General features: G+C 43.5%; 1 protein-coding gene across 3 annotated transcripts in view; it reads left to right on the top strand.

Moving 5' to 3' along the window:
- Nucleotides 1-18,907, top strand: part of LOC147008910 (protein FAM3C-like) — a 70,742-nt gene that overhangs the window by 14,212 nt on the left and 37,623 nt on the right. For 2 of the 3 annotated variants that reach the window (XM_085863532.1, XM_085863533.1), the window contains 3 exons: nt 3,657-3,711; nt 12,893-12,985; nt 18,332-18,458. In XM_085863532.1, coding sequence (XP_085719658.1) covers nt 3,657-3,711; nt 12,893-12,985; nt 18,332-18,458 — 275 coding nt within the window. The remainder of the gene's footprint in view (nt 1-3,656; nt 3,712-12,892; nt 12,986-18,331; nt 18,459-18,907) is intronic. The other variant, XM_085863534.1, reaches the window with a different exon arrangement.

The raw sequence follows: 18,907 nt of genomic DNA, 5'->3' as shown, positions 1-18,907 counted from the left end.
ATATATATATATATATATATATATATATATATATATATATATATATATATATATATATATATATATATATATATATATATATATATATATATCAAGCTCAGCTTGTGAAAGGAAAAAATGAATTAAGATTGCTGTTGGGGAGATGAAGGGCATACTCAGGTCAAAAATAAAGGGGTTAAACAGTTACAGCGTTAAATGTACGCGTGAGGTGGTGTTTCGGTTTGTCCACAGAAGGGACATTGCTCACTTTTTGTTTGTGAAAACCGGTGAATTAGAGAATTTGTTGGGAATACCCAATGCACGATTCTCCATTGGAGATCTCCAACCCGTTTTGGTACAGGCGGTCTATAGTACCAATTCCAAATGGGATAAAGGGGAGGGGTTTTTGGTAAGACTGTGACCCATCTGCAGGAAACGGGGGAAGACAAAGAGGGAAAAAGCACTTTTAGGCATTGTATGTTCAGGGTTTTTCGGTTATTCCCAGAAAAGGATCGAGATCGGCCAAAACCAATTGGTTCTAGACTAGTAGAGCCAGATAGATAAAGGTTTGAGAAAGGTGGGGAAAAGTCAGAGGTGGGTATGGGAGGGTTTTTTCCCAAACTATTTGTGAGGCACAGTAGGTGTGTAGTACCGATTTTAGCACGCTGTCCACTTTGCGACATGATCTAATGCCAACCTCTGTCGCAAGAGCAGTGGCACTTAGCCACCTACCATTGGTGGCATTCTTCAAGTGGCACACTTTCATTATTGCAGTGTATGTGAACTGCTGAATGAAAGCATTTTCCCCTTCATTGCCTTCAAATAAAACGTTATGAAACAGTGACTCATTGAAGAACATGGGTTCAGTGTAGGTCGAGGGGTCACGACGGCAGCCAAAAGCTTGCCATGCACTGAGTAGGCTTTGGTGAAAAGCAGGTAACCCAGACAAATCTATCTTGGTTGAGTCCATCAAGAACAACTCTTGGGCAAAGTTCAATTTTCCAGCTTGTCGGAAGATGCACCTGGTGAGTTGTCTCCAGACCAAACAGAGGTCATACAAAAAGCGCCATACTGTTCGCAGCCGGAAAGCCATGATGCGACACTTGACATTCACAAGTGCTTGGCCACCTTCACCCACTGGAAAGTTCAGGATTTCTGGTCGCAGCCAATGCTTTCCAGACCAGAAGAAACGAGTGATGCATTTCTGTATGTTGTCCACGATGTCTGCTGGTGGCTGTAGGGCAAGAACCTTGTACCATAACGTCGAGGTGACCAGACTGTTGATGAGTAATACCCTGCCTTGGTAGGACAGTTGTCAGAGTAAACTCTTCCATTTGAGTAAAATTAGTTCCATGCGTGCCAACAAACCTTCCCAGTTATGCCTCACAAAATCGCTCGGACAAAGAAACACTCCCAAGAACTTGATCCCGTCACTTTTCCAAGAAATGTTGCCAGGGAGACAGGGAGGGAGAGGGGAACGGGGGTGGATAAGGGATAGGTAGAGGGTTGGAGCCACAGTGCTTCTGTTTTAGCCCAATTTATTCTGGCTGATGATGCTTTACTCAAGAGATCCAAGGTACTCATCATCTTAACACTGTCTTCTGCATGATTTATGCAGACAGAGATGTCATCTGCATAGGCGATGCTTTTTAAGGGATTAGTTCCCATAGTGACACCAGATAAGGATTTACGAAGGGTGTTTAAGAAGGGTTCAAGAGAAAGAGTATACAATATTCCTGAAAGAGGGGAGCCCTGCCTTACCCCTCTCCCAACCCCAAAAGGGGGTACAAGTTCATTGTTTATTTTTAACAAGGCCATTATGTTTGAATAACATAACTGTATATGTGATAGAAAGAGGGGGCAAAAACCAAAAAGATTTCAAAACTTCAAAAAGGTATGTGTGATAAACACAGTCAAATGCTTTCTCCTGGTCCAAGAAGACCAGGCCACAACTTCCATGATTTATCTCACAAATATCAATTACATTTTGAATAACAGAGGTACTATCCTGGAGATTACGCCTGGGGACACAGTAGGTTTGGTCCATATGTATAATATCCTTTAGTAGAGGTGAAACACGTAAGGCCAAATCTTTAGAGAGGATTTCATAGTCTGCACACAGCAGGGACACTGGCCTCCACTGTGAGATTCCCTTTTTTAGGAATCAAAGTAAGTACAGCTCTTCTGCAACTTAGTGGGAGTTCATTCTTTTTCAGGCTCTGTTGGAAGACCAGAAGCAATTCACGTCCAATCAGGTCTCAGAATTTTTTGAAGAACTCCGCTGGTAGACCATCCAGCCCAGGTGATTTCCCTCCATTCAGGCTCTTAAGGGCAGCAGAACGTTCCTCGAGTGTGAGTGGTGATTCTCAATCCAACTTTTGCTTGGGGGATAGAACACTGATACCTTCCACCAATTGAGAAACCAATACTAAATCAACATTTTTTTCCCTGGTAAAGATTAGAAAAGAAAAGTTTTGCATCGTTCTTAATCTCTACCGGGTTAGTAGTGACCGAATTATCAGGAAATATAAAGCGGTGATGAAGGAATGAGGCGATTTTGATTCAATGTCAAAAAAAACGGGTTGGGTTATCTAAGAGATGAAGGTGTTGAAAGCGTAATCTCGTTAACGCTCCTTGGGTATGGTTGGTGATTGTACTATTGAGAAGAGACTTTGTCTGATGCAGTCTTAGTTTTTGTTGGGGGGCAGGGTGGGTTTTTAGGTTGCTTTGAATTTGTAGCATTTCTTTCTCAAGTTCCGCTTTTATTCTGCGTTCTACTTGTGTATTTAAAGAGCAGAAATGTTGACAGAAATTTCGAATTTGGACCTTTGTGTTCTCCCACCATAACTGCTGGTCTTTAAATTGGGGCTTTGCACCTACTAAATTGGACCATACACTTTGAAACGCACTATTAAAAAAAGGGGTTGTCTAATATGGAGATGTTGAGTTTCCAAAAAGAGTGGCGATTTGGAGACGACCCTATTCGGCAGCACATGGTGATAAGGTGATGGTCTGAAAAACCAGATGGAGAAATTCTCGTGGTAGGTGAGAGGTTAATAAGGGGTGAGTTTATGTAAAATCTATCCAGCCGGGCAAGGGCCACCTGATTGTTGGCAACTTTGCTCCAAGTAAACTGATGGGTGTTTGGATTTTGTATCCATCATATGTCCTGAAGACTAAAATCTCTTATTATGTCAGACAGCAGTCTGGCTGATCCGGGGTGAGGCTCTGCACCATTCCGATCACGTGCGGGCTGAAGGGAGCAATTGAAATCACCTCCCATTACGATACACTTTTGCAAATGTAATTGCCTCATGTGGAGTTGTAACCTTTTGAAGAAGCTTTGGCGGTCTGTGCCATTTGAAGTAGCATAGACATTTATTCAAGTAAATTCGATGTTATTGTCAACAAAATCCAGGGAAGCAAGATAACCTGGGATTATTTCCTGAAATGAAAGTAGTAGAGGGCAGAAGTGCAGACGAAGCAGAAAAGTAACTCCTGCTGTGCGAGAGTTGGAATCACTGAAATAGCCGGTCTTTTTCATTATTCTATTCCAAACACTGTGTGATGCTGGAGTTGAGTAGGTTTCTTTTAAAAACGCTCCATCTAATTTTTGTTGTTTAATGAGGTTGACTACTTGGAGCATCCTCGACTGGCTTGCTCCACCGTTTGTTTAGGCTGCCAAAGATCGCCATGGTGATGAAGAGGTGGCAAGCAAAGAAGTGCACGCAGGTCATCATTTCATTTCCATTTTAGCTTGAACAATGTGCTTTTTAAGCCTACTGCACTGTGGTTCGGTGAAATGGTAACCATTAGGTCGACGAATTATATTTTTTTGCTGTTTCAATAAAACCATGTAAGTCAGAAAAATATTCCTTTATATCTACATGTCTTTTCCTGAAGGCCCTGTCACACCTTGACGTTTTAGCCAGCGTATGCCGACGTATGAAAAATTTGCCGAATACGCTGGCACGCGTCGAATACGTTATGGGTAAGTTTTGTATACGTTAAGAACACGCTGAAGCACGCTGGCATACGTCGTAGTACGTCGACAAATTTTCAGCATGTTGAAAATGTTTCGACGTATGTCAGCGTATGACGCACACGTTCCGCATACTCTGGCCATAAGTTGTAGGCACGTTACGTGATCGTTGACACACGTTGACATACGTTACTTGTAAGTTACTCATAAGTTGAAACACGTCGAGGTAATGTTTAGCGTACCCGAAAGTTATTTCTAACCTATGAGTAACGTGCTTTGAACCTATGTGTAATGTATCTCCAACGCATATTGACGTATGTAGATGTATTTGACGTCTTCCGGACGACCACGTAACTTACTGAACGGAACATGTGAGTCATACGCTGGCATACGTCGAAAATTTTCAAGCATGTTAAAATTTGTCGACGAGATCGGCGTACTACGACGTATGCCAGTGTGCTTCAGCGTGCTCTTAACGTACACAAAACTTACCCATAACGTATTCGACGTGTGCCAGCGTTTTAGACAAATTTTTCATACGTCGGCATACGCTGGCTAAATCGTCAAGGTGTGACAGGGTCTTAAAATTATGATTTAGGAATTTAAGGATTTGCGATGGTGAGACATTTGGAGTACTGTTAGTAGGGAATTATTCGATTTATCTGGTTCTCCTTCTGACATGTCAGAAGCACTATCTGGAAAATTTTCAATTTCTAATTCACAGACTGTGTTTATAATCTGTCGTATACAGGTATCAGGTTGTTCTGTTTTCGACGTGGAGGGGAGGGGTGAGGGAGGCTCTGATTCCACCTTGAGTAATGTAGAGGGGGGGGGACATGGAGTGAGGGGAGGGGGGAAGGGTGATAGTATCAGTGTCTGCCTCAGGTTTTTCAGTATGCGTTTTTTTTCAGAGCTTTGTCACAACACTCAGGTATGACTTCAGGGGTATTCGGTGGAGCAGTTTCCACCATTGAGGAGTCGGTGGTGGTTAACTCGTGTGGCACAATTGGGGGGTTCTGGAGACAGTTTTGAGTGCCTTTTAGGGTAAGATCCTTACATGGTTCAATTTACTTATCAGAAGGAGGGATCTTCACTGTGGTTTCTTTAATTTTTTTCTGGGAGTAAATCCCCTTCACCTCGATCTACCAACAGGGGGTCCATTTCATCACTTGAGAATGACTCATACCGATTTGTAATTAACACTGTGTCACATAAGCCCGGAGTTGTTTCACTCACAGCCAAAACCACTTTTTCCCTTAATGTGGGTTAAGTCCGTTCTGATCCGTTTTTCTTTTCCTTAATAAGGGAATAGTTGTAAACCCATCCCAAACACTTGAGGTACTGTCCTCTGTATCCTTAGTGTCTGATGTTTCGTTTCCTGAGACTGTAACAGGGTCGCAGGTGCTAACGGGTGGGGCGGAACACTTAGGGTGTTCCACTTTTGCAAAAGTAGTTGCTGGAATGTAGCACTATGTGCCTATCGATTCCAATAGTGAAGTTAGGTGATCGACCAAAGTTTGAAAATTTTCCCTTTTTTTTTTGACCGTGGGCAGGCATTTTGAAATTTCAGGAAAAATCCATATTTTTGGAAATAATATTGATTTTTGAATATTTTTAAAATATACATTTCTCTGTGTTTAGATGGCCGAATGCACTTCACTTGGCACCAGTATGATAGTAAGTACTCTCTTCTTCTTTCGGCTGCTCCCGTTAGGGGTCGCCACAGCGGATCATCCGTATGATCCGCATAGTGATTTGGCACATGTTTTACGCCGGATGCCCTTCCTGACGCAACCCTGGTCGCCTCTTACGACACAGGGATATGGTACACCTATTTTAACCAGGGTATACATCGGCCCAGTACACTGGTACTCATTTCGCCGACCTCGGAAGGATGACAGGCTGAGTCAACCCCCTGGTGTATTAATTCAGTGGCCCAACGAGGCTTGAACTCAGGACCTTTTGGATCCCAAGCCGCTGCCCCAACCACTACGCCAACACCAGGCTCAGTATGATAGTAAGTACCCGTAAATATTATTCACAACTTGTCCCAACATTTTGCGAAGAGGTTGCCATTTTGGAATTTCACTGAAAATCCCATATTTTGACAATTATTGCACGTCACATTGTTAGGCATTTACAGAATATCAGCAGTAGCGTTTTCATAAAGACATTATTAATGACAAATGAGAGCATGATCAATTAATTATGAGAACAACCAAATATGTTTTAAGCGACATGGTTTTCATATATGACAACATAACAATATAGCAAACAAGCAACCACACAGATATCTTATAGAGAACACCAGTGTGTTGATGACCAAGACCCTTCCATGATATGACAGTTGTGTGATCAGACCTTTCCATTTTTGCAGTTTACCCTCAACAAACTCAAGCAGACCAGCCAAATTTTTTGCTACTGTGGTATTATTACCTAACAACACTCCAAGGTATTTCACACCATCGTTGGCCCATGACAGTGGAGCAGGAAGTCTTGGCGCCAAGTAGCACAACGGACCGAGCCAAAGGGCGCTCGTTTTGTTCCAATTAACTTTGGCTGAAGAAGCCTTTTCAAAGAAGGACAAACAATAACGAACGATGTTAACGCCATTGATATCTTGTACGAATACACATACGTCATCGGCGTATGCCAGTACCTTGATGGGCCGTTCAAGCTGGGACAAACTAACCCCTGTTAGTCTACAGTGCAAATAAACCAGTAGGGGTTCAATGGAGAGAGCGTAAAGCAACCCGGAAAGAGGGCAACCTTGTCTAATTCCCCTGTTAACAGACAAAGGTGCAACAAGTTCATTGTTGGTTCACGAGTCAGTAAGTGACCACTATATTCGTTATGGGTGTGTGTGTCTGTCTGTCTGTCTGTCTCTCCTGAGCATAGCTCCGTGGGTTTTGATCCGATCTTGATAAAATTAGGGTGCGAGGTTTGTATCATGATCTAGTTGTGTTTTCTGGAGAATGGGCATACTGCGCCCATTATGGGCGGAGCCACGCCCAAAAAACGTGTTTTTAGGGGGTAGCCGGTTTCAAGTTACATCTTCTCCGAGGGGGTTTGTCGAATCTGGCAGGGTTTCGGTATTTGGTTAGCCCAATGGCACCTGCATAGCCCCACGGAGCTCGATTTTTCATTTTCGTCCCAAGGTCAAGGTCACAAGGTCACGAACTTAGAAAATGTCAAAAAAATCACTAAATTGGGCATTGAGCTCCTAGGGTTTTCAACCGTTTCGAATGAAAGTTGGTATGCAAGTAGTGCTCTTCGAGTACTACAACTTTCATCGTTTACGTTTTTCCTGATTCCTGCCAGTTTGCCCGTGGTGTCCCCTCGAAGATCAAAAAATATAAAAGGCGAACCGTGTACATTGCTCGTGAACCATCACCGTCTCCAGACTTGTTTATCTTAAGCACACTATAAATATTATTGTATAGTCACTTAATATAAGAGATGAAGGTTGAACCAAGTCCAAACCGCTCAAGTACTTCGAAAAGGTACCGATGGTCAACACAGTCAAAGGCTTTCTCCTGATCAAGGAGAAGAAGTCCTAAATCTTTAGGGTTTTCCTTGCACAGTTCAATGATGTCTCTCACAAGGGAGATGTTGTCATAGATGGAACGTTTTGGGACACAGTAACATTGGTCTTCTTTCAACAACGAGGATAAATAAGGAGTAAGACACGATGTGAGGGCTTTTGAAAATATCTTATAGTCCGTACATAACAGGGAGATAGGACGCCAATTTTCAATACACAACATGTCTCCCTTTTTTGGGATGAGGGTAAGAAGAGCTCGTCGGCAACTCCGAGGTAGCTCTCCAAGCTGGCAGCTTGTGTTCAAAGTGTTAATGAGTTCTGGACCCAATAAGTGCCAAAACTTCTTGTAAAATTCGGTTGTAAGTCCATCCAAACCAGGTGCTTTCCCAATGGCAAGGCCGTGCAAGGCAGTGCCAAGTTCATCCAAGGTAATAGGTCTTTCCAGTTGGGAACGCACATCTTCACACAACACTGGCAGGCCTACGGAGATCGAGGCGACACTGACAGGTTTTATTTGTTCCATTGAATATATTTTCGAAAAGTATTCCTTCACGAAAAGTTTGATTTCTGATTGTGTAAAGGCAATGGATGAATCTGCTAATCGCAGCTGAGAAAGCTGTTTACTGGGAAGACTTTTCTCTAAGGAAAAGAAGTACTTGGTTGGTACGTCTGCCTCCTTCAGGTGTCGCACCCTCATCCGAACTAAGGCACCACGTGCATTCCTCTCGGTTATTTCCTTTATTAAGGACTGTTTCTCAGTTAAGGTTTTTTGTATGTTACTATTATTTTGTCCGATGACTCGTTGGAGTTGTAAAATCTCTAACTGTAATTTTTTCTTAACTTCATGGTCAGCCCTTGTTGAGAAAAAACGATACTGTTGACAGAACCCATTAATTTGGGTTTTTACTAAATCCCACCATATCAACGGGTTAACGGAACAGCTTAACTTCTGTTCTGTTCTAGGAGAGCCGACCAGAAGGATTCAAAGGCCTGAATGAAGTTGAGGTTTTCCAGTAAACTATTGTTGAATTTCCAGTGAGAGCTCCCTGGACATGGTTTAGAGAGTTGAATAAAGACTCGAGCTAGGGAATGGTCAGAGAAACCAGAAGGCACGATATCGGATTTATAAACTCCATGTAATAAATGAGAATTTACATAGATGCGATCAAGCCTCGCAAGTGAGATGTGGTTGTTTAAACAACGACACCATGTGTAAGACCGATCAGAAGGGTGCTGCACGCGCCAAATATCATGGAGATTATATTTCGCAATGATGTTTGCAAAAAGTTTTGCGGTACATGGTTGGGGTTCCGGCACGTTCCGGTCAAATGAAGCATTAACAGTACAGTTATAATCGCCACCAATAATTAGACAAGTCTGCAAATCCAGTGTTTGCAGGAATTTTCTCAGTTCGGCAAAAAAGGAGATCCGCTCATCATTTTTGCTTGGAGCGTAAACATTGAGGATTGTGAACTTGATCTGATTGATAGAGAAGGTCACGGAGGCAAGGTGTCCATCAATAATACTCATAAATTTAAGGCAGGACGGATGGAAATGTTTCCCAAAGACAAACACGATGCCTGCCTTCGACGTGGAGTTGTCACTGAAGAAACATTCCTTGTCCATAAATAGTCGCCACTGAGCCTGAACAGATCGGACGGCATGGGTCTCTTGTAACAAAGCTATGTCGAGACCATTGATCTCGACCATCTGTTGAACTTGGATCTTGAGGAGCGGACTCCCACCACCATTAACATTTATTGTTCCAATCTTGAAACTGGCCATGAGGAAAATAATAGTTTCTAAGAGAAAGATCAAAAGTGGCATTGTTGATCAGAATCCCTTTTCGCCTTGGCAATCAGTTTTTTTAAGCGGTGACAGTGTGTCTGGTGGAAACCGAATAAGTCAGGCTTACGTACTAGAGCCTGAGCACACTCGAGGAAGGACGGTAGATCTGGAAAGTATTCCGTCAGGTTTATATTGCGTTTACTGTATGTATTTTGTAAGAAGAGTCTTATTTGTTCAGGAGGTGGGGGGGGGGGCGGTAGGACCTTGACCGGTGAGCTTCTCCACTGTTTCCACCTGACTGTTCCTGTTTGCTTCCTCCAGGTCAGATTCGTCAGAGTCGGTTTTAGTTTCCGAGTCACACAATCTTGTACTGTCCTGCATATCGATACTGTTGTCAGTATTGATACACGGATCTGTACTGGTTACCAGGTCTATGTGATCTTTCATTGTGAGAACATCTGGTGAAGTAATGGAAATAATCGGGGGAGTTGATGAAACAGAAACACCATCAGCGGATGTTGCGATATCACTTCCCTCGACCGTAACGGTGTTATCGACCTCCAACGGCGTGGAGGTATACAGTACTCTGGGGGTCTCTCGTAAAACATCCATTTTAACATTTCCTGTGTTTCTCGCTTCACCACGTGATGAGATGGGAGCAGTCACAGGGTTAACATTTGTTTCACTATTTCCTGCTGACAAGGATTTAGGGTTAACATTTGTTTCACTATTTCCTGCTGACAAGGATTCAGGGTTAACATTTACCAAAGTGACAGCAGGATCATCACTTGTGGTCTGTGTATCACCGTCAATGGACTTTCCAATAGGAGAGTTTTTAACGAGTGAAACAGTTTTCTTCACTGCAATAACAGGTAAAGTGGTCTCTGTAAGAGAGACGTCTCTGTCCTCACCGGCAAGTAGGCTGAACTTGTTGGTCATAGGTACCGGGGTCCGGGTCCATTCCGGGTCCATTCCGGGTAGGCCTTGTAGAGTGACGTCAGTCACAACTGCAGGAACATTACCGACAGATTCCTCGTTTGTAAATGCTCCTTTCTTCTGGGTTAAACGACCATCAGGTAAAGTCTTCGCTTCCTTGACGAAACGATGGTGAAACCATCCCAAACATTTGTTGTACTGTTTCGACTATCTGACTGAGAGGACTGAGAGGACTGAGAGGACTGAGAGGACTGAGGGGACTGGGGGGACTGGGGGTTGTTACCAGACACGGGATTTGCTTCCTTCACAGTCGAGGAAGAAGAAGAAGAAGACGTATCCTTGTTGACGAGGTTTGTTTCATCGTTCGACGAGGTTGACTTTGGGCAAGATCGTTTCAAGTGTCCGAAATTACCACATTCGAAACATTTCAGGGTGTCAGTGGTTACGTAGACTTGGTAATGATGATTATCAATTTTGAGTTTTAAAACGATGTTCAAGGTTCTTTCAGCATTAGAGGGAGGAAGCACCACATAAGCTTGTCTCCGAAAAGACATCACATGCTTCGTCCGATCGTCCTGGCTCCGTAAAGGTAACATGGTGATCTGAGAAACCACAGAAATATAACGAGATAATTCAGAGATCAGTGTCTGATTCTTCAGGAAAGGAGGAGCGTTCGAGATCATGACCTTCACGGCCGGAGTGTCCAGAGGGGAGACGAGCACGAAATGTCCGTCGTCTGTTGATAGTCCGGTCGATACGATTTCGTGAACCAGTTCTGTCTCAGACACGAAGATTGCCACACGTTTGTTCATTCGCGAGGCTGCACGAACTTTGTCAGTACCGACTATGTTTCCCGTAGCGATAACGAGATCCTCGACGCTGACATCGTCTGGCGGGACACAGACGACGCCATGTTTTCGTGTTAATGCTTCAAATGCCGCATAACGGGAATGCAAAATCATATTTAGGAAGGGGGAGGAGGGGTGATTGCTCTCATGCGGTAATTAAATACGAGCCAAGACAGGTTTCCAAAGGAAATAAACACAGCTACAGTGAGGAAAAAACGATCAGTAGAATGGCCGGGATGGGCCGCCAACTAAAAGCTATCTACATCAACATTCTCCACATCTTCAACTTCTGTAAACAAGATTGATGCCCCCCCCCCCATCTTCAAAACCGCCTCGGTGTTTACTTCCCTTGTACACAAGTCTGACAACAAAAAGAAAGTCAAATGAGGATGTTTTCTTATAATGGGCTCAGTGGATAACATGTATTGATTTAAATAAGTTATTTAATTGTTTCATCATTTCCGAATGTTTGCCATTCATGTGCAGATTTTGATATGTTTTGATTAAAAAGTAAATAAATGAAACATTCATAGGATGTGATAAGAACTCAGGATCTCTTGTGTACTAAGAAACGGTTAGATATTATTACAATACACCGTCTGCTTGCCCTGTTTCTTCAATGCTGGATAGGGTAGGTCATGATCACAATATAGGACCAAACCATCAAAAGATATTACCAACAACACGGTTATTTGCTTACTCGTAATCATCGTTACACAATTCCAACACATTGAGAAGGCTGCACCAGTCTTCAATGCACAAAACCAATTTTAACAGTTTAACTATTTATTATCTTCTTTCTGCATGCACATCATGGTCCTTTAAATCTGTCTCTTTTGAAAACAATCCATGAATACTCCTTTGAATTTTCACCCATTTTGACGAACAACGTGGTTCCACTTCGGCTGTTGTTGTTGTTCTTCTTGTTCTTCTTGTTCTTGTTCTTGTTACAGTCACCAGAGGAAGAGGGTATTGAATTTGGGTTCGTTTGTTTGTCTGTCTGCACAGAACTTCAGTGTTTTTCTCCGCAACTGCTTGTCAGATTGAGACAAAATTTTCACCGTAAGAGCGACTAGTCATGTGGAATGTTATATTGATAATTATGATGTCATAGGTCACGTGGTGTGGTAGCAATGTTGGAAAACAGACAAACTTTGGACCTCTACATCTCAGAAACCGCACCACGGGAAAAATTGAAACTTGGCACACGGTAAGTATTCCTCAAGAGGAATAAGTATGTTTTTTATGATGTCATAATTGCATATGTAGAACGCTACATCCGATCAGTATGACAATTTTTGAGGGTCATCTCGGGATAAAATGATCTACAAATTTTATTTGATTACGTCATTGGGAACGTGATCAGTCGCTATATTGTTTTTTTTTTTTGAGAAAAAACTTCGTCAGTAAGTTGCTGAGCAGCCAAGAAAAAGTAGAGAACAGGAAAAAATGGTCTGGAGAGATACTTGCTGGCTTGCCACTTTAGAGATTGTTTTTATTTGATTTTTTTTAACCCTTTAGGAGATCTCATTAGTTATAAAAACACTCATCAATGGAATATAAATGCTAATAAAAGCCTATGACTACATTTTCAAAGATATAATTTTGTATTTCTTCAATGAGGCAGCCATTTTGTTACCAGACCTTCTCGACGTCGTTTCTGCTGATATTCTCTGATAAGTTGTACTTTGTTAATGCCGTTGATTGCTGCTGTCGAGGATGATATTCCTGTTTTGTGATGACTGTGCTGGATTGGAGAATATTACATTGAGATTGCTCCCCCGTCCCATAATTCTCTTCTGTGTTCCACCGCAGTCCGGACTATAATTTTGATTCTTGCATCTACTTTCTTCATACTGGCCCTTTTGATCATCCTTAATCAGATAAATGAGGTGCCATACACATCGGGTGAGCATTGCACGTGTTATGTGATTTTGTGTGTGTTTTTATTTTACTTTTCAGTATTGCTGCTATTAAATACCTGGTCTATGATCGCTCCTGAATTATTATAATAAGAATTTCATGTAATCTCATGACATTATCTGAAAGGTCACTTTATGGATGTAATTATGTTTGAATGATAGATCATGAAACGGCTTTATGTACACTTGGCATTGATGTATGTTTATGCCATTAGGGGCCATCTATTTGTTATTTACTTTTACTCAATTGTGGAGGAATTTACAACCACCACCTCTCCACGATGCCCCATACATGCCCCCTCTGCACCCCTAATCTCCTCCCAAACTTCCTTCCATTCTCACCCACTCCCTCTCCCTCTCTCCTATAATCCTCCCTTACTCTTCCTTTTCTCAATTTTAATTTTCTCAATTTTGCTTCAAGTCACTCAGTGTTAATAAATATATGGCCCCTGAAAGGACTGCATGTCTATATATAGACAATGGGCTGTTATGTCCATGTCTATGCATATGATGATGCCTAAACTGCTTAAGGTTAAAGTGGTCACCATTATTCCACCTTCAGAAATGTACAGACTTTTACTTTGTCACACCCACAGTTTTATTGAAATGGTATATGTACAAGCAAGGAATTTTTTTTAGTGGGGAAGAAAGGATGGTTGAGCTCCATGTCCTCCCATTGTGCTACTTAAAGTGCATTCAAATTGATGGCCAGTGCGTTGGTAGAAGACAATGCCAATACCTCTATGCATGAGAGAGCGTCGGTCACCGAGTTCTTGAATCCTTTGTGCCAGATGTCGGTGAGTTGCGAGACATAACTGAGTTGGTGGAGCGTGCAAGGAAAGTGAGAGTCTGATTGGGTGGGTAGAGGGAAAGTTCAAGGTTTGTGATCAGTGAGGACAGAGAATGGTCTTGCCTCTAAGAAGTGATGGAAGTCCGTGATGGCGAGCTTATCGGTGAGTAATTCCAGATCGAAGGTGCTGTACTTGCACACCATTGGTTTCAGCGTTTTAGAGGACAGTGGCCGCCAGTTGACATCGATGAACTGGTGAAGGGCTGCAGTCACCGCGACCTCAGACTTGTCTACCATCAGGCAAGTTGGCACCGATGGCTTTGGATGAATCGGGAGTGATGTATTGGCCAGTGCATCTTTGATGGTGTGGAAGGCTGAGCATGTTGGCTCCGACCATCAGAACACTTCAGGGTGCTTACTCTGAGGACCTCATTCAGCAGCTGCAATGTTGTGGCTGTTTTTTTAAAAATAAATCAATGGTAAAATTTGACAAGGCCGAAAAACTTTGCAGTTTAAGTTGAGGTGACAGAAATGAGAAATACCAAATAATCTGCACCTTCTCCTTGACTGAACGGATGCTTGAGCGGTTAACAATGTGACTGAGGAAATTCAACTCCAGAACACCAAAGATGCACTTTGCGGGATTGATGACGATGCCAAAATCCTGCAAATGTGTAAAGAGGAGAATGTTCCCGATGTTCTTCTGCAGTTATGCTGGCGATTATAATCCTATAATTCTGTAATTATAGTTGTTTTTTTTAACGGGTCCGGAGTTCAAAGTCGACCATGAAGGGAAGTACTCTGGTTCCTCTCGAACACCCGGTCTTCAGGCCACCAGGCACAGATAACTCTGTGCACCGGTGGGTTGATAAGCAACCACAAACGCCAAATGGTACTGCCAATCCTGGCAGGGTTACACCACTCTGCTTGTTCCCATTTCCGGTGGATTGACCCCACCAAGTGAGTTTCGTACCCTCTGCGTACATGCGTTACTTACCGTCCAGGTGCAACCGAGCAAAGCTGCCAAGTATGCACCGGCTAATGAGAGCAAATTAGTGGGACAGAACCTCCTGGCTAACCTATGTGCGGACTACACTGGACCAATGGAGGAAAAGATAGAATGAGCTGGGTACATTTATAAGAAGCAGGTTTATTTATAATTAAGGCAGTGAAAGGACATGCAGCACAATAATCAAAGGTTTTATTACAATGCAAGATGTACAGCAGTGGAAAGCAAGGATTGGTGAGGTGTGGCAAATAAAATGCATATATTTACAAGACAAAGACACAGTGCAGAGCTATTCTGATCTAAACTTGTACAATCATAATTATGCTAACATGACAAGTGCCATTTAGATACACACGCCCGAGAAATTAGAGAGCAAAGAAAGATAAAGTATGAGGTGTTTACGACCTCTATGGTACCTGGTGCGGCTGACAGGCCCACACTTCCCAGTTGCTGAGGAGGGGGGAGGAGGGAAGAAAACTAGGGTGTCTAAGGTGCGTGAGTCGGGAGGGATAAAGTACGAGGTATGAGTGGGGAGGGATAAATTGGAGAGCAAAGAAAGATAAAGTACGAGGTGTTGACGACCTCTATGGTACCTGATGCGGCTGACAGGCCCACACTTCCCAGTCACTGAGGGGAGGGTGCAATGAAATGCAGATGCGGTGCAGAGAAGGAAAAATGAGAAGAGGTGCGTGTCTGTAGGTTGCTCTTTTAGCTCTTGTGTTTCCACAGCAGATGAGACAATGTGTGAGAGGAAAGCTTACAATGGCATGTGAGACGGTCTGTAAATGTCAATGTTGGTGGTCTCTGATTGGTCTGGCATTCCGCCCACTCGGTGTTCTGCTCAGACTACAGTACTTTTTGCACCACCAATCCTCCTTGCACCACCGTTCCACATTCTTCCTTGCACCACCAATCAGGCCAGGATTCTCTCTTCTTCGATCAGCACCAAGACCTCAGCAACTACCCCTGCCTCTCAAACAACCTCTCGTTGCTCAAACACTTTTCAACTCTTTCTTTAGCGACTTTGCAGGGTGTTTTACAGACATCTGGCGAGGTAGGAGCCCAAAGTCGGATCAGGACGATCGTTCAGCATTTCACAGCACCAAAAAGTGGCCCTGCCCCTGCGAGGCTCTGAAGCCAAAAATGGACTCATTTGCCCCTGAACTCAGCCATGCAATGGAGCTCCAGAAGTAACATGGAGTGTGGGTTTGTGGGAGTGCTTTCCAGCCATGAACCTGCACTGAGTACCAAATGGGGGTCCCAATTGAGCGGAGCGCCATGGCTATTCAGACGTTGAATTGATTCCAGCGCATACTTGCACTTCGAGCTCCATGCCAATATGTTCCGAATGCAAGCATCCATCATGATAAGTAGTGCCTATGGTTCCCCGATATCCTCAAAGGACGGTGGTAAGTGTCCGGGGTGCTGACTGTAGTTGCCGAATTTTGTAGCAGCTGCGGTTAGGGGCTTGAAGTGTTTGTAATAGTTGTGGTGAGGTGGGTGAGTGTATATTATCGTGGGGATTTTTAGGGAGGCATTGTGCTGCTCGTATGAAGGTTGTAGTATTGTGGTTTGAGTACAGGGAATGTTGAAATGAAGTATCTGTTGGGGAATGGCGTGTTTGAACGGGGTTTTGGCGGCATATAGTGTACATGCAGGCATGAAGAGATGACAATATGTGCAGCAAAGTAAATTAAACTACATAGAGAGATAGCGTATGGAATTGAAGACCTAACAAAAAGTCCTCACAATGCATTTTGTCCCATATACCCACTAGACATGAGGGAAGGGCTAACTACAATGAATACCAATGCAATTTTTGCCTGGTGATCACAATATGTTGTGTGCATTTTCCTCGGGAGTGCCGGATTTGCAGAACCACAACAATTACACATAGCAGAAGTGTAATCCCCAGAGCACCTGACTGATTAAAATAGTGAAAGGTTTCTGTGGCATTGTGTAGGCCAAATTGATTTCAAATGTATTTGAAAACGTTGAAAGGTGTGGTGATTGCTGTCTTCGGGATGTTACCTGGTTCCACAGGAATCTGATGATATGCACAAACGAGGTTGACCTTGGAGAATATTGTGGCGCCATGGAGTGTAGCGGTAAAATCCTGAATGTGTGGAATGGGGTAACAGTCTGGTACAGTCACATTGTTTAATGACTAGTCATCCCCGCAAAGACTCCAACCCCCAGGTGTCTTTTTTGGAACCATGTGTAGCTGTTAAGCCCAACTGCTGGACGATGGTCTGATGATCCCACGTTGTAACGTATCGTCAAACTGCTGGTGGGCGATACATAATTTCTCGGGTGGCAAACGTGCAAAAACAGGGGGTCCCGTAGTCCTGATATGATGCAATGTGTGACCTGATGTTTGATGGGCTGGATTATCGCAGATGGACACGTTATGGACAGGAAGTCATAAATTACTGTTATGTTTGTGGGGTAGATGGAGGAACTTCATAGTAAAGGTGGGATTGTATAGTGCAGCATGGTCTGTGGACAGGTAGGAGACATCTTGATGTAATGTAAGAAGGGAAACTTTGAGCTTAAGTTGTTATGTGTCACTGCAAAGGGGGGGGGAGGCGGTGCTGTGTTAATTAGATAGGGATTAAGGCCAATTACTCCAAGTGTGTGATTGCCCCCTTTGACTTTTTCCTTTGTTTTTGCATTTACAAGACCAGCGATAAAAAGGAATGATGTCCTAAAAACAACAACAACCGAGCCAAACGTTCCAACCAGGGAAAAAAAACCCCACCTCCAGGAATGACAACTAAGAAACCATGCCCCTGGGGTGGATGATGGATGGGTGTGACATCAGAAAGTTCGGGGGAGAGGAGAGTGTGTGAGGTATGCCATTGGAGGCAAAAGGTTCGAGCTCGCTGGCTTCCCTTCGACGTGGTGAAGAAGGCTCACTTCTCATTCAGGGTAATGGAGGCCATTCATGGGAGGAGTATCTCCCAGCATAGATGTTCGTCTCTCACGTGACATTGGCATCAAGTGGGACTGGTGTTGATGTGACAATACGAAGACAAATAGGAATTGTTTCCCAGGTTCTGAAGGAACAATGCAGGACCCAATTCAAACAGTATTGTCTGCAGGCCCCTACATGCAGAAATATGGATGTCTGTTGGTGTTGAATCGACCAGGGAAAGAAAGTCTGAAGACAAACACAATGTACAAATCTGAAAGTACAATTTGATTCACTCTGCTGTTAACTTATGGCCTGGTTTGATGAAGACACAGGGTTTTCCTTGTCACGTTTAATCTTAAAACGATGGAGGTAGATACGTGTGACCTCAATGACCCTTGTCCTGGACCGGCCTTGAGGTGGTTTTGATTGGGTCTAACCCTTGTTGAAGATGCTGGGAAATTATCCAAAAGTGTGTATTTTAACTGAACTTTCTCTGCCCTCTCCACACCCTCCCCACCAGCTAAATTGCATAGCCTATGTAAAATGTCAATGAAAAGGTTAAATGGTATATTCAACTGAAGGAACCGGTTTTGCATTCCCCCCCCCCTTCTCATAGAACAAAAGGAACAAGATTCATTATATTGTGACCGCAAGGAGCCCTGCCCTCCACAGCATCTTTCCTTCCTCATGCGCAGCGGTGCAGCCAATGTGGTTGGTCCAAGACTCTGTCTGGAAGGGAATTTGTACGTATAATGTATCTGCACCACTCCATCCTACCGTTGCATGTCGTGTTTATATTTTCTCCTAGCTGTGTTTATGACTCCTAGCTGTGATCCGCAGGGGGGCATTCACCAATTCATACGAAGTATTCATACCGTATGGCCACTAGCAATTATAGGGCGGCCGCAGTATTTCCACTGTCACACAATGTAGCAGTCACATATGTTTTTATTTTTCGGGGAGCCGCACGGTGTATTTAGAAATTGTGGAGACCAAAAACGTGGGGGTGCCGTATGGTCTTTGATTTGATGTCGCATGGTGACCTTAGGGCGTCCCTGCGGCGGCCATATAATTTTCAAGTCAGACCCAAGGCAGCCTCAAGGTGCCCGCAAGGCGACCGCAGGGGGGCCCTAAGGCGAACGTGTGGCCAGACGGGCGGTAACAAGTGGGTATATATACGAGTTCTTTTTTT

This window comes from Eptatretus burgeri, chromosome 18 (genome assembly GCF_056783735.1).
Source record: "Eptatretus burgeri isolate ZD-2024b chromosome 18, Ebu_testis_v1, whole genome shotgun sequence".
Lineage (NCBI taxonomy): Eukaryota > Metazoa > Chordata > Myxini > Myxiniformes > Myxinidae > Eptatretus > Eptatretus burgeri.
Note: the sequence above shows the minus strand (reverse complement) of the source record. Positions and strands in the feature narration are given on the sequence as shown.